Source organism: Rhinolophus sinicus, linkage group LG06 (assembly GCF_036562045.2).
Source record: "Rhinolophus sinicus isolate RSC01 linkage group LG06, ASM3656204v1, whole genome shotgun sequence".
NCBI classification, from domain to species: Eukaryota; Metazoa; Chordata; class Mammalia; order Chiroptera; family Rhinolophidae; genus Rhinolophus; species Rhinolophus sinicus.
This window is the reverse complement of record NC_133756.1, coordinates 162,415,870-162,432,611: the sequence shown is the minus strand read 5'-3', so window position 1 is coordinate 162,432,611 and position 16,742 is coordinate 162,415,870. Positions and strand designations below refer to the sequence as shown.

Below are 16,742 nucleotides of genomic sequence, written 5' to 3'. Positions count from 1 at the left end.
TACTGCACATGGCACCGTGTAACTACTCACACATTCAGGTTCCCGGACCAGCCACCTCTATTTTCACATGGGTTGCAAGCGGTACTAGAAAGTTGTTTTGGGGGCTTATCAAATGTTCAGTCTATGTGACATCTGAGGAGAATGCACAGTGTAATATACTAAAAGATATCAGCCTGGGTGACGCAGGTGGAAAGCTGTCTACAACGAACTTTCCATCCCAGCCTCCCAAAGGGGATCAGCCCACCATCAGATTCACTGCAGTGGGACACAGACCCTTTCTACAGACCCCCCAGTGCTAGAAATACCTGCACCCCTAAAGCTGGCTTGTCTCTGAGCACCAGAGCTCGCTCTCTCTGCAAAATAAGCAGTAGATCCATTTTCTCCACTCACTCACTTCTCTTACTACAATTTCTCGTCTGTTTTCAGTAGCAACAATGGAGACTCCAAAGCCCATGCAGACTACACTCTCCCCGACCCACAGTTCACTTCTCTGCTCTTTATTCCTCCCTGTCGAGCAGCCAGGACCCAGTCACCCAGAAGGGCAAGCTCAAATGCTGAGCAGGACAGGGAGGTGACAGAGCAGCCAGAAGCGGCTACGTGACAAGAGAGAGAGGTGACGGCTGTGGTCTGGAACACATGACAAGCAAGGGGCCGCCTGTTCTGTTTTGAGGTCCACGGCTGGAGAGCCACTGGCAACAGACAAGAAAGCTGCAGCACCTGAGAGGGTCTGACGTGAGGTCAGAAGACTGAGCAGGAGGCGACTGTCCCCACATGACCCTTTGTAGGGAGGAGAAAACTGAACAGACAGACAACAAAACGGGCAGCTGTGTGGGCATGAAAATCACATTACCAAACAGCTGTCTTCTGGAGGCTTATGGCTCAACCAGATTAGTCGTCCTCACTTTATGGAAAATGTGGGCATAGAGATACCGTAACATCAAGTCACCGTCATGCTGGGGGCAGGATTATCCAGTGGTTACAGGTGTGGCTTCTGGAGTAACACCATCGAGGCTCAGTACCTGTCTCCACCACTTACAAGCTATGACCTTGGGCAAGTTACTTAACCTCTCTGGGCCTCAGTTTCCAAGTCTGTAATCTGAAGACAATAGCCCTTACGTCACGTGGGAGGGTAATATATACAAAATACTGAGAAGGCCTGGGCTAAGTGAATGCTGGCTGTTTTTATTCCTCTTTATAAAACTGCTGACATGCTGCTATGGGGAATGGGGGGCACGCTGTGTCAAGTGCCCCAGCTTGAAAGCTGCTGGCTAAGAAAGGATTGGTAAAAGGTAGCAGACCTCAATCCCAGCTGTGAACCAAACGTGTAGGGTGCATTCCCCAAATTTTGATGCAGAAGGTCCAGGAAGTCACGGACATCTTTTTACATTTTTCATGCCTTTTCACCTATTTTCCCACAGGTGACTCCAAGGTATGATCTGGCTAAAGCAGCATGAATATGGGGCACTACACAACAGGCTCAAGGTTCTGGTTCTGGACAGGCTGGGGCTACTCTCTCGCTCCCGCCCTCTTTAACACTAAATAAGCTTCTAGAACACCCGAAGGCCTCCTCTCCTCCTACCCAACCACACGCTCTCACCTCACTTCCTTCCTTTGTACCGAGGACACAGAGGCAATCAGGAGAGAGCCCCGCCAACTGCACCCCGACCCGCATGTGGGCCCCTTCCTCCTCTCCCTATAGGGGAGCTGGCCTTGCTCCCAACGCTACCCCGACTTGTCTCCTTAGCCCACCCCCCACCTACTCAAGCACTGCACGCACTAGAGCTCACATTCCTAGATACCATCGTCATTTCCCTCTGGGGGTGTCAGTCTCAGCAGCCCCGAAACACAGACCGTCGTTTCCCGCATCTAGGAAAAACAACCAACACCCACCGCTCTCCTGATTCCACATCTGCCCGTGGCTCCCACTTTCTCCTCTGCTCCCTTTCTAGGAAACTCCTTGAAAGAGGCGTCTGTCTCCAATTCTTCCTCACAGCGCCCGTGTGCTCCGTGAGGCAAACCCCAATGGCTACTTGGTGCGTGGGCACAGCCCGGCCCACTGTCCCTTCTCTCCTTCCACCCTGGTTCTCCTCTTGCCTCAGGCCGCTCCGCAGCCCCTCAGTGGGGACCCTGACCCAAGCAACAGCATTTCAGCTTCTGAATTTATAGTTCTGCTTAAGGACCTATTGTTAAAGCTCTGTTGGTTTAAACTTATACTAAATTATTTAAAATCAGAGACATCTGTCATTAAGATGACAAAGGTTACGGTATGACCATCCCTGAACATGCTGCACCTGATTACTGAATTAAGTAGAACAGTGATGGGTTTAATCCACATGTGTGACTAATACATAGCTCTGAACTTCAGAAAACAAAACAGCAGCCTAGATTCCCTAGGTTAACTACCAGCAACCTTCCCCCTGAAAAGCTTTCCGACGCTCTGAAAGACCTCGCTGCACTAATCCAGCGGCTCGTATCACCCAGCCGTGTGTACGTTACACACAAGCCAGAAGCCCAGCAGAGAACTGCTCTGCCCGGCCAAGTTACGCTCCCTTGAAATGGTGCCACCCAGAGGCTGTGTCCAGGGAGGCAAACCTGCTCTTGCAACTTCAAACGTAGCACAAAAAGAGGGAAAAAAGAAAAATACCACTGGCGTGGCAATACCACAAAAGCAGTGACGACTTTCTGGCAAAATAAGCACTTTCCATAAGGTGTGCGCACTCTTCCCAGTTAAAGAGGTATTTGCTGCACCCAGCACAGGAGGGACCGACCCCAGGAGGGCACGTCCCCATCACACTGCCTTCTTCCAGGGAGGCCCCACGACAGGCAGCCCCCGTACTTGCTGGCTCACTGTGCCGGGAGTTCCAAAGCAGCCAAGTGTCTAGCTTTTGTGGGATGGGCATATGCTAGTATTTCTGCTGCCAAATGTCTTTCCTCTTCTTTGTTAAGACACTGGTCTCTGAGTGGAGGCTGTCACTGAACGCTAGCTGCCAATCTTCATGGCTGGCAGAGAACATGACATCCTTGAAGGTCCAAGCCACCAGCAACTTGAAAGCATTAGTATTATTTCCCTGACAGCAAAATTCTCACCGCAAAGAAATGCAAAGATACCCAAAAAGAGTGGACAGACTGGGAGAGGCAGGGCAAGGGAGAACCTACTAAAAACCACAATGCTCCCTACTGCATTAAGTTGATTTAATACATAATCAATCAATTTTTGTTCCTGAAATTGTTCTATTTTCGGGGGGGCGGGGGGGGAAGCCAAATATTTCAATAGAGTTGGAAATGGAAAAATAACTAACTGAAACCCCAATCCTTTAATCCCACATGGAAAGCTCACAGTTTCCGAGGTCTGTGTACAGTGTTACAAGACACAGTGAGAAAGGATCCCGTGCTAGCATTCTGCGTGTGAGCAGGTGAAGCCAGCGACGAGTAGACAAACGCACTGGGGTCACCCATGGTGTCACCTGCTTAAATTCAGTCACACCAACATTGACCAAGACCCACACCCTTATTTGCAGTTAACAAAAGGTCAGAATTTATTAATTTATCAGCAACGCTCTTCATAACCCAAGCTCTGGCTCATTCGCTGTGTGAGCTTGGATGGACACATAACCTCCATCTTTCTATTTGCAGAGAAAATACTTACTTGGATCGTCTTACTATTTTAAGAAACTGCATCGCTATTTATAAAGCACTTTGCCCTCCCACAGAACCTGAGTGGAATACAGAACGCTCATTTTTACAACCTCGTCGTCTCACTGGACTTGGCTCTGGAGTGCGTTCTGTGCTCCACTGGGCCGTGGGGAATCGCTGGACGACAAGAATGAATTTCTACCCCACTTCACTCAGTCCCACCCTAAAGAGAAGATTGAATTTTCTTACTTGTATCTGATCTTTTCATCCATGTCTTGAGGTGGTTCTTCTATAACGAATGAGACTAAATCTTCCAGACATTCTGCTTTTAACAGAAACTCTATCAGTTTGCGGTTCTGGGCTTTACATTCCTGTAACACGTCTTCCTCATCCATTAACTCCTTCAGTGTTACATCTTCTCTTTCTAGGAGTGTGTCTATGTGGGATGATGAGTGCAGATCAAATTTCCAGAACATGCTGGTCTAAACAAAATGCAGAGAGTATTTCAAATAAAATTTCAAATTCACATGTTAATTTTTCAAATTGCAGTTTAGTTTTACAGTCTAAAATGCCACAAATAAAGTTTCATGCTGAACCTATAAGATACTTCCTAAGTAAGTAAAATCAAGCAAGAGTTTTCTCCTCAGAAAAGAAATAGTTTTATTGGTCACAAAAAATGGACGAGAAAATGCTGAAAGAACGCTACTAGTTGGGGTTTTAACCTGCAAAATGAGCCCATCCACACTTTGTTACGAATGCCGGGAAAGGAAGAAAGAACACCCTTTCTGAAGGGCAGAAAACAGATTCTTCCACAGAAGTCGTATGTTCAGCAGCAAATGCCAAGTCCTGAGACCTCGGTGTCGGGCAGTCTTGAGAACACTAGAGTTAAATAAACACACCACAGCCAGCAGTACTATCAGCCACTGACAGCACTTTCACAGCCGAAAGCCGTAATATGGTAAAGCCCATGTCAATTCTTAATTAAAAACTAAAAAGCCGGAACCTCATTCTTGAGGAATGAGAGACACCAGTTCTCAATTGCAAGGAAGAACACTTGACTTACCATGATCACTCCACCACGCCACATACACTGTTCCTGCCTCTGCCTCCTGTCCCTCAACCAGGAAAACAACCAAATTTGTCTTCTTCAAGTTACAGAGTTAAAGGAGGTGCTTATTGGAAACGACCGGAAATAGGAAACACAGGGTCCACTGTATGATCTAAAGCTGCCATGACGAGACAATCTCACAGGCCATTCCTGAGAACAAGATGACAAAGGTCTGACTAGGGACAGGACCATTCAAAAGTCACGTCTGTCAAAGGTAGTCACTGCAGAAGTCCTGAAGCAGGGGGTAAGACACATACTTATTCCATGTAACCACCTGGAGAAGTGGCCCCATTAGCACCAAGAGCAAGCCAATATCCACATGTGCTCATTTAAAATCCTGCGCGGAACCAGCCTGGGTAAAAGGAAGGAAACTGCAAAAGGTCGTCACCTATGGACAGACAGCACACATACATTTTTCAAAGTATGTAGTTTGCTAAATCAACCACAGTAGGAGATCGGGTGGGGATGTTTGATACTTTCATGAACATGTGCTCAAGAGTATTCTTTAAACTAGAGATCACGGAGGGCAACATTTATTTATGCTGCTAGTCAAACAGATCAACCCAGCAATAGAGCAGCAGAACGACCTGTGCTCCATGGCAGGTCACTCGCGGGTGTGTGAGGGCACATCCACGTCACCGGACCTCACCAGAAGTCCACGTAAGAGCAGCGTTTAAAATAAAGCACAGTTTTAAGGAAACTCAGAAAGAAAAGGACTCCTTCAGGGAACCAGTTTTAGGTAAGAAATACGGTGTTACATTAGTTGTCTGCTAAAAAAAAAAAATCTTGAACTGTTTCGAAAGAGACATAAAGCAACATGCTGTCATCACCGGGCAACAACAGACCCAGGCCGGGCGGGGTGAGAAGCCGGCGTGCAGGCTGGCCTGACCCGCGCTGCCGTCACCACGGCGCTCGCCGGCACGACACAAAGCAGTGGCCCACAACATCAGGCCCAGCTGTCTCTTACCTCTTGATGAGCAGGCCAATAATATCGTACAGAAGACATCACAGGACATGCTAGAGAAGCAACGTCACAACTCCCCGCAGAGCCAGTCACCCCCACTACTCGCCAACAGTGACGTCCCTCCTCCAAGACGAGGAGCGGCAGAGCCCATTAGCTCCGTAGCACGTCTGCCAGCGAAGGAAAGAAACGCATATATTTCAAACCCAAGAGCAACCCACTTGCACCCAAAGCAATTACGAAGGAACTAGGAAATAATGGCAAAGATGATATCCATACACGTAACAAGCAGGAAGTTTGGGGAAAAGGACAGTGGAAATAAATCTTATGCGTAAATGCTTTTTTGGTGTTCAGATTTGCGGAAAATGGCAAACCAATAACAATAAAACACCCGTATTGTGTCATTTTATCCTAGTAAAACTGACAAGGAGCAAAAAAGACAAAGGGCTACCAAAGGTAACTCCCAAGGGGGAAAGAAGAGAAGCAGGTTTCCAGCCCTCCCAGAGGAGGGGAGACGCCTCCCTTGCTCCGGGCTGTCAGCGGCAACGGCTCGGCTCGCTCCCGTGTTTCTAAAATCACAAATTCTGAAGAGAGTCCACCTTCTTTCCACTCTTCCCCACACTCAATATAAAGCCTGCGATGACTGAAATGGTGCACCCAGCACAGCGGCCCACTGACAGGGCCGCAGCCCGGCCGTGGAGACGCCTCGCATACATGCGCTCACACCGCTCCCTGCTTAAGTAGCAACACGACCTTCGAGAACAATCATGTCCGTCCACCTTGCCTTCAAAATTGGTCGTGGAAACTTTGATCCTAGGATGTCTACAGACTGACAAAATAGTTCCTTCTACTTAGTTTAAATACGTCAGTAAAGTCACTGACTGAAAAGCTACCAGGTGTGTTAAAACACCTTCCCACAGCCCGGGCCCTAACATTATCAGGTCAGTATGTGCCACTTTGGTCTATCGGCCAAATTTCCTATGATCGAATGGGCTCTCCACCTGAAGTCAGAAAACTGAACATAGTTAATAATTTAGCCTGAAACCTTTTTAAAAAATTACGTCTCATTTAAAGTAACATCTTTTTACTTTTTCTGTAATCCCTTGTATGAAGTATAATGGAAAATACTAAGTAAGAAATCACAAAAAATGTAAATCTGGTATCAAGCCCTAACTATTGGCTAATTATAGACAAGATATACACTCACATCCATCAAAAATAAACTATAACACCTACAAACTATAGATTAAGTCATACTTCTAAATTATGGATCAAGACATAATAATCATATCTATCCTCAAATAAAATCCAACTTCCAAAATGTTACCATTATAAAGATAACTCACTAAATACTAGATTTATAAAAAAGACTGGTAATTAGTAGTGATGAAATGGAAGCAGAAATTGGCAAACTGTGGTCCAAAGACCAAACCCAGCTCCAGCCTGCTAGTTAAGATGACGCTGATATTCTTAACGGGTTGTTTTAGGAAATGAGGAGAATAATCGACAGGGACCATATGTAGCCCACAAAGCCTAAAATATTTACTCTCTGGTACTTTACAGAAAAAGTTCAGCGTCCCTTGCTCAACAGGGAGGGATTGTCTACCAGATCCACACTCCTCTCCGTGGGCACTCACTAGACCACACTGCCAACTTCTCAGGCAGGCAGGTACGGCCACGTAACGCAGTTTTCCCCAATGTGCTGTGAACCACCTCCCTGTGCCCTCCCCCGCTGCACGGAGCCGGATGCGGAGGACAAACCAGGCCCTAAGTGAAGGCAGAGCTGAAAAAGGAGGTGCAGCTGCCCCATCACCACAGGGGAGAAGGCTGCCTGCCAACCTGACGGCTGCCCTAGGCTGTGTCACCGTGTTTCCCCGAAAATAAGACCTAGCCAGACAATCAGCTCTAATGCGTCTTTGGAGCAAAAATTAATATAAGACCTGGTAGTATATCATATCATACCATATCGTATCATATTACCCGGTCTTAGTAAAATAAGACTGGGTCTTACATTAATTTTTGCTCCAAAAGATGCATTAGAGCTGATGGTCCGGCTAGGTCGTCTTTTCGGGGAAACGGGGGAAACGGGGTACACGAGCCGGTGCACACCTGCTGTGTGTGTCCAGCAGAGCAGAGGGCCTACCTGACCAACCAGCTCCTCTAAATCCCCAAGTCTGACTTCGCTGTTATTATGCTTATTAAACACAAGAAAATGAATTCTTTAGCAACTATCTTTTAAAATGCCTTTTGCTTTCTACGATCCTGAATTGGAATAGCATTGTCATTCAAGTGAGAACACTTGGAAATACACATTTCCATTTTGCATTTTAATACAAACTTAAAAATAAAACCACAGTAGTGACACCTAAAACAAACATTATGTATTTTATCTTTCAGCCAAACAGCAAATTGACTGGAAAGTGGTAAATTAGTTATCCCTGGCTTGGCCCTGGTTTTCGTTTGTGCCCTTTGAAATAGAAACAAGCAAGGGGTGAACTAATAGTTACAAAGTTCAACTGCCCAGGGGCCTGAGGTAAAACAGAGTCCTCTGAAAAACATACCTACTTTAAGATACTCAAAAACACCCTGCAAGGAGTCAGAACTCCAAAAGTTCATTTTCAGGACATAAATACACTTTAAAATCCATACCCAGGCTACATATGTACATAATTGATCAAAATAGACTGAAAATAGGGTTTTCTCCAAAAGGGGCTGAAGGTTAGATCGGCAGGTCACCAGGGAGTTACCTGTTACTCGATGTCATAGATAGATGCCAGCCTCTGCTGTTTTCTACCTTCCCCAAATCTTAAGACACAAGTGAAAATTACCATCTTACTCGTATATATGCAAAACAGGACCAAAGGATCCCTAACCCTATTCATCTCAGATCAACTGCTTTAATTAAGGGTCCTCTGAAATTACTGAAATACCATCCTCAGAAGCAAAATCTGGGCCCAGGTACCTCTACTTCACAGCAGTTAGGCAGTGACACTTGGTTTCTGAAAGGAAAGGTGTGACCCTTTCCCTAGGACACACCAACTGGCAAGTCATCTGCAAGAGGCGTGACAAGAACACCAGTCTGTCCACAGAATCTGCCCAGGCGCTGCTGTGGTCGAGTATATTCAGTAAGGGCCCGAGTGTGGTTTATGTAAAGCACCTACACCCCCTGGCTTTCACCACAGACACACCATTTCCCCCCAAACCTTGTTAGGACTGACTAGCAAGCATCTGAACCAGACGCGGACGCCAAAGCCAGGCTGGCCCTGAGGCCTCGGGAAAGCAACCTCCTCCCTAAGTGGCAGTGCCCTCCCAGGGAAACTGGTTGCAAGGAGCCAGTGAGAAACCCCAAGAAAGTAGGAATAACATCCAGGAACTGGGCGAATGGCAGCTCCGGGGCAATGAGCACGTCCCCCACTAGAGCCAGTGAGCTTCGAACCAGCGCTTCCCAGCCTTTCATGGGCACAGGAAACACCGAGGGGTCTCGTTCTGAGTCAGTAAAGCAGGGCTCCGGCCCGAGCCTCTCCAGCAAGCTTCCAGACTCCTGCACTGCCACCCTGGGCTGAAACCATTGCTGATCGTGTGTGACAAAGTGCAGTAAGTAATTCAAATAATTATACACCCATGAGAAACAGGAAAAGCATGCTTTGCAAACATGTGACTGTTTATTTCAGAAACTCCCTGTGGACAAGCTGATATGAGTGGGTTTTCTTCCGACAGGACAGAAGCAGACATTAACATATGATATCACTTTCCAACAGGGGCCCAAAAAAACTGACACCACAAACATGCTAACAGATAAACTATTAGAACTCTGAAGAAAACAAACGCTAATCATCCTACCTACAAATGAAAAGCAAACTGTGGGAATGACAAGAAGAACTTGAATGAATTTAAGATGCAAAATGTGCTACGCATATAAACTCTGAATTCAAACTGTTTGAATTGAGCAATTTTCTATCCAAGTAGGATAGCTGTACTCGGCAAAACCCCAAGTCTACACGCTGCTATGAACTATGGGACGCCTGTACCCAGGACTGGCTGGGGCCCGGGCAAAAGGTCCAAAGATTATGAAGTATTCGAGACAGCAACAGCGAGCTTAAAGCAAACGCCGCTGAGCATGGGGTCCTGAGAGAGAGATGCCCGGGCTACACACCCACGAAGCCAGCCCCACCTACACCAGTCCATAACCGGCCCCACGGGGGTCCCTAAGACCCCAAATCCTAAGTGAGTATTTGCTGTCATGCGCAGTCATGCAATAGACTTGCATAAGGTATTTCTGGTTTAAATAACTGCAGTTACCTAAACACACGGGGTACAAACAACAAAAATAGGAGAAGCAGCTGCTCCCACCTAAGATAACACATGGGAAAGAGTTAAAACAACAAAATGTGTCATAAATATTTAATACTGTTTCTTTAAAATGTGCTATGAAGGAGGATATTTGCAGTGCAGTTTTTTTTCATGACTTATACAAAGGCATGCAAGCACATGGCCCAAGTTCAAGCTCCCACACACCTGCAGTTCGTCTCTCTGCCGCATGCCCCAGGCCCCTCTCACCACCGCTGCCCAGTGGCTGGCCCCACCCACCACCCAAGCGGGGGGAGCTAATACAAATATCACCCAAGTCACAACGGAAGCCACATGTAAGTGTAACGTTTCTAGGAGCCACATCAAAAAGGTCAAAGAAACTGGCAAAATTAATTTTAATAGTGTATTTGATCTAACTTCACATATCCAAACATTATTTCAACATGCAATTCTTTTAGTACTAAGTCTTAAAATCTGGGTGTATTTTATACTTACAGTACATCTCAGTTTGGACCAGCCACATTTCAAGTCCTGTGTTTCCCCAAGTAATATAATACCCGGTCTTATATTAATTTTTGCTCCAAAAGACGCATTAGAGCTGATTGTCCGGCTAGGTCTTATTTTTGGGGAAACACGGTACTCAAGTCACATCTGTAATGTGCTTCTAACAAAGCGACTGACAAGCAGCATTTAAGAGTGTAATTTCAGGGACTATAAGTGATACCCAGGCTGTAATAAAAGTAGTGATGGTTTTTATAACACTTCTAATAAAGATGTTTCTAACCAATCTACATGCAACATGTGTTCAGACAGCGTTAGTTCAGGGAATGAAGTAAAACCCATCTTGCAACAGCACTTGTAACAAACATGTCTAACAAGGTTTTAAAAAGTCACATTCGGCTGCTGTATTGGACAAAACAGGTCTAATTATATAATTACTACAATTATGACTCAGTTTCTCTCCTGATACTAAAATAGCCCCCCCATCTCCTTCGACAGCCAACATCAACAGTTAACCACCTTTTCCACACAACAGCCAATTTTCCTTTCTTCTAAAATATAAACGTACATGCAAAATCGTATTATTTTTATATATATAGCAATTGAACATTCTTCAACTCAAAAAAGCAGGTCACAAGAAAACAAGAACCGCTTTTTAGCCTCTAAACCAGGGGTGTCCAAACTGCGGCCCGCAATCCGTTTTTTATTGGCCCGCAGCAAATTCCAAAAATGTATTTAGTTTACTTAAATAAACCAGGTGAGGCAATACGTACTTCACCTCGAGTGAGTGGCCTGGCTGTTTGTGTATTTTACCGCATATGGCCCTTGGTGAAAAACGTTGAAAAAAGTTTGGACACCCTGCTCTAAACCTAGGAATATTTGTAGGAATAAAAAGAAGTCTTCAAATTCTTTGCCTTGAAATGATGAAGAGGGCGAGATCTTAAATCAGGCAGGCCACAAGTGGCTTGTCACTGATTTAGATATACCTACTCACATTTTAAAATAGGTGTATTTATTTCATTTTATAAGCTAATTCAAAAATACACAAAGAAGAAAAAAAATGCCTAGGTGATTCAAACACGTTGGGAAACAATGTTGTTTGTTTAATGTATTAAAAACAAAGAAAACCCTAGACACCCTACTCGTCCGGGAGAAAACTGAAAACAGAGCCTTCATGGCCGCCATTCAGATTCAAAACTTGCTTATTCCCCCACAGCAGGCACAGGAGACCTGGGAACAGGATGTGAACAGGTGCGCGGCTGGAAGGCCGTTCTTCCTGGCTCACCTGCTCCTGCCAGAGGCCTATACCTGGAGCCGCAGGCCCCCGCCCTGGGCTTACATTCAGGTATGTGGGAAACCCAGTGGGCAGCGTCTCACAAGACCCAAGTGCGGAATTTTGTTGGGCTCCAGAAGGGTTGGCAGCTGCTCACTAGTGGCACGGCAGTAAGGAGGGGACAGGGAGGAAAGTAACTATAAATAGGCGAATGCAGAGTCACTGTGAAGGGAGGTCACCTGTCAGTGGTGTAAGTTAACGACAAGCTCCTCCTCCTCACAGCAAAGCCCAAGGCCGAGGCAAACATTCTCATTTTCGCATGAAGAGGTACAAAGATGGGACCCAGGAAGGAGTGAGCTGGCCTTGAAGCAGCTCTCGCTGTACTAAGGAAAAGGACCCCAAAGGACGGCGAAGTCCGCCCAGAGGCTGCTTGTCCCCTCAGCAAAGGCATCCATTCTGAACCGTCGAACCAGCCCCCGCCCCCCGCCCCAAAAGGCTGGATTACGTAAGTCAATAATGAGTGTCCACTGGAGGGAACGGATTTCCTTAAAGAAAAGGGCGATACACGCGCAGAGCCCGCTCCATGGGGTTTGCTCTGCAACTGCTTCTTTCAAAGAACGTGTTAAAAGCGATTTAACATGTTTCTACCATCCAGATATTCTAGAATCTTTCTCCGTTTTACTCTGCTTTTTCTTTGCTAGTTCAGCTTTCATAGTAGTAAATAAAGGACTGAAATCCATTTACTATGTGCTATACTAAGCAACAGGTACTTGTAAAGCCTAATATGCACTGTACTGAGGAATACAGGAGTGACATGATAAATGGTCCCTGCCCCTTGAATACAATAAAACTCAGAAGAGAGAAAATACAGAGAATAAAAAGGATAAACTCCAAGCCTGCTCTGTGGAAAGGAGCACAACAGAAGGGAGCCTGGCCAGAGACTTCATTACACCTGCAGCCTAAGCCGGGCCTCCAAAGGGAGGTGATGCAGAAGCAGAAAGGAGTCCGGGCCAGGAGGAATGAGCCCGCAAACGCGGAGCAAGCACGGAGGACGGGCAGGAAGACGCAGCAGCTTCAGGCAAGTTCACAGCAGGGAGGATGTCCTGATGACAAGAAGAAAGAGCCTTTCAGGAGGTACTGGGAATAGGTTAGGGACACAAGGCCACGCGTGAATGCTCAGCAGAGCAGTGGGCTTGCTGCAGAAGCGAAGAGGGGACCAGTGAGTCTAACTGAGATAAATGCGCATTAAAAATATCTATAGTAGAGTAAGCAACAGATTTCAGTAACACACAGAAACACATCTGCATAGAAGCAGAGGAAAAGTGACACAGCCGTGACATTTATGCTGCAGCGAGTATCCTTTCCACAGAGCTTCTGCTCCTCCAGATGCCAAGACGGGGAAGGGGACTCACCTGTTCTGGGCAGGGCCAAGTATGCGAAGGGCGGAGAGCTGAAGCGAGACCACGATGGTGGGACACGCAGGGACCACACAGCACACTCAGACATGAGCAGTGAAGGAGGTGAGAAGAGGCGGATGAGCGACAAGGTCAGAGCTACAGCTCAAACACAGAACCGCCAGCAACATGAAAGACAGACTGGAGAGGGTCGAGCCCAGAAGAATCCAGAGGCTTTTTCAAGAACTCACAGAACATGGCAAGGCCCTGAGAAGCCTCTACTTTCAAAACCAGTGCGTCCCCTCAGAGATTTCCCACTAAATTACCATTCCTCTGCCAATTTCAACCATAATTCTGCCTCCTCCAAGCCTAATCCTTCCTTTCTGGCTGTGCTTTGCTATCGGACAATACAAACTGGTGCTTGCCTTTGGTATTCTGGGCGGCCTGGGAAATCCATGACCTTCAGAAAGCGAATGCCTACCCCACACCGGGGACAACTCCACATATACCACACGGTGAGGGGTACGATCTTATCACCCACGTCACCTTTATATTTAAAAAGCCAACTGCCAATCAAAGAAAAGCCAGCCTTTCTATGGTCACCTCGTTCACGTTAGAACAAGTAATGTGTTCCTCCCCAAATTCTCGTTATGAAAACTTAAATGTACGTGAATTTCTGTGCATAAATTCCATCAGTCCAAGTATATGCAAAGCATGACTTATTTTTTTTTAAAGTTTTGGGTTTTTTGTTGTTGTTTGTTTTTTGTTTTTAAGTGATACTGGGGGGTTGGCGAAAAAAGACAAATAATGAGGATGACACAATGGTAATCAAGATTTGACAGGAACCTTGTCAGAGATCAAAGGAATAAAGACAAGGAAAACCCAGTTGGATCTAGACATCCTGTGTGTGTGTGTGTGTGTGTCTGTGTGTCTGTGTACACACGCATGCATGCACTCAAATACACACATGATGGAGGGGAGGGTGTAGCTAAGAGAGTATAATAAATGTCAAAGTCAAATCAGAAAATTCTTATGGGCTGTGGATAGAGGGTTTTCCATCTCAAGCATTCAGGATTCTCTGACTGTCTGAAACCAGGTAGGACCATCAACAAACGTGAAAGAAGTAACAAGTAACTGGGGAGCAAGAAGAAATACGACATGAATAGTCTAGCCTCTATCTGCAATAAAACAAAGACATTTTTAAGTCTCTAAAACTGTAGGGAGGAAGGGGGGTCCCGAGCAAGTGAGGGACAGTATGACAGGGAATTCAGCTAGGGAGGGAATTCTGCTCTAGCATGGAGTGAGGGGAACACTTGGAAAATCCAATTCAACTAAGTTTTAACTAAGTGAAAGCAGTTTATCAGCAGTTTGTGAGTCACCCAATCTGAAGCAAGTGACAGTGGCCACTTGATTATTCATGTGTCTGTTACAGACAGGGTGCCCCAAGAACACAGCCTTCCTAAATCAGGTACACGAGAGCATACTGAGACACTTCTGGAAAAAAGTCCCAAAGAAACAAGCTTCAGGTTAAGAATGAGCTAACTGTCCTCGTTAATCTCTAACTAAATTCAGTAACAGAAGACAGAATGCACAAATTGGTCAAAAAAGCTCACCCAGCAAACTTGCATGAGACCGTGCGTGCACGACCATAAGGCATTCAGGGCTCTCTCCAAGGCTCCTAGACCCGCAGTGATGAACTGTGCGCGTCCAGAAAGCGCTGTCCTTCACGAATGTTCTACCAGGGTGCACCCTCGTGCACAAGAAAAGGAAAAGCAGATTCAGGGACTCAACAGTCGGCTCAGGGATACAAGTTCAGTGCAGAATGTGAGAATAGTTTTGAGTCTTGATAGCTCCTTATGACAAGCAACCTTCAAGCTCTTTTAGCGATTCCACAAAAACATTACCTATCTTGACACTGGAACTTCCTATTAAAAGTAGAAACATGGTGAGCAGCCAGATGGCTCAGGTGGTTAGAGCTGAACAGCAGGGTTGCTGGTTCAATTCCCACATGGGCCAGTGAGCTGCACCCTCCACAACTAGATTGAAGACAATGAGCTGCCGCTGAGCTGCCGGCGGGGCGGCCGGATGGCTGTTGGTTAGAGCGCAAGCTCTCAACAACAAGGTTGCCGGTTCAATTCCCGTATGGGATGGTGGGCTGCGCCCCCTGCAACTAAGATTGAAAACGGCAGCTGGACTTGGAGCTGAGCTGTGCCCTCCACAACTAGACTGAAGGACAACGACTGGACTTGGAGCTGACGGGCCCTGGAGAAACACACTGTCTCCCAATATTCCCCAATGAAATTTATTTTAAAAAAACTGAAGTAGAAGCATGGTTGATAGCAGCTACCACCTACAAGGTGCCTATCACAGACTAGGCTCTGGACTTGACGCTTTAGATGCATCATCCCTACCGCACAACAGCCCTTCATTCTGCAGATGGAAAAACTAAGATGCTGAGAGGTCCGATGACCTATCAAAGACCAGAGCTGGTCCACATGCTGGCCAGAATCGGGACTCGAACCTGTCTGTCGAGCTCCAGTCTGTGCTCTTTCCAGTGTGGCGCACCGCCACACGGCCCGTGTGGGGACAGCTGGTGAGCAGCAGTAACTGAGAGTCCAAGCCCGCCCCCGGCCAGCTGTGTGTGTGCTGCGGCCTGCAGGAGGCCAGCCTGTAATCTAATGGTTTTCAGGACACTCACGAATGGGAACCGTGTGTCTGCCTGTACAGGGCAAAGAATCCCTTCACAGACAAGCTGGCTGGGTGGTGACACAGCTCCTGCGGCCAGTGGCTCTATCAGTGTTGACTCACCATGATGCTGCAGGCTTATCAAAATGCAGAGACAACATGAGAGAATCAGCTTCAAAAACTGACATGACGAAACTAAGAGAAATTTACTTAACACCGATAAAGTCCTTTGTAGATAAAAACTACAAAACACATTTGGGGCAGAGCACCAGGCAGGTGTAAGAAAACTGTTCAAGTGAAGAAAGAAACAAGTCCCAAGATTTCAGCTGAGGACAAGCTCAACGCCAAGTCACGTTATGATGTGACTAAGCAGAGCAGTGACAGGGTGTGGTCAGTGATGAGTGGCGCCTGGGCCCACGGGAAGCCCTCATCCTGCAGCCTGCCCTGGGTAGACCATGCTATGCCGGGCAATACCGTGGCACCCAAGGAGATGACCAGGGTGGCCAAAGGACTCCGGCGTGTTCGTGGGTGATAAGCACTCGGCTCTTTCACACCATCGAGCAGAGCTCCGCAGGCCACAACGAGAGGCTGTGAGGTAAAGCAGGCTGCTGTGGGCAGAAGCCAGAACTTGCTAACGGTCAGGGCCCGCGGCTGGAGGGGCGCCGGTAAAGCCTGGGGAGCCTCCGGGAGGGCGACGGAAGGCAGAGGCGTTTCCGATCCGGAGAGGAAGGCCACACTAAGTGATCGCTGTGGAGTCTGACAAATCTCTTCTCCAAGCCCGTCTCATCGGCAAGGCCTGGCTACATGGGGCCTGACAGGGAGCCTCGGTGAGAAAAGAGAAAGGTGGACACGACCTTCCAGACGCTCAGTGGGCTGAAC

General features: G+C 46.9%; 1 protein-coding gene across 21 annotated transcripts in view; it reads right to left on the bottom strand.

Moving 5' to 3' along the window:
- The window catches only part of PPP6R3 (protein phosphatase 6 regulatory subunit 3), a 128,637-nt gene that overhangs the window by 67,147 nt on the left and 44,748 nt on the right, over nt 1-16,742 (bottom strand). For 18 of the 21 annotated variants that reach the window (XM_019755615.2, XM_019755617.2, XM_019755619.2 and 15 more), the window contains one exon: nt 3,883-4,115. The exons of 2 other annotated variants lie outside the window; for them this stretch is intronic. In XM_019755615.2, the coding sequence (XP_019611174.1) occupies nt 3,883-4,109 (227 nt within the window). In that variant the 5' untranslated portion in view covers nt 4,110-4,115. Of the gene's footprint in view, nt 1-3,882; nt 4,116-16,742 lie in introns of those variants that run through there. One more of the 21 variants, XM_074336843.1, reaches the window with a different exon arrangement.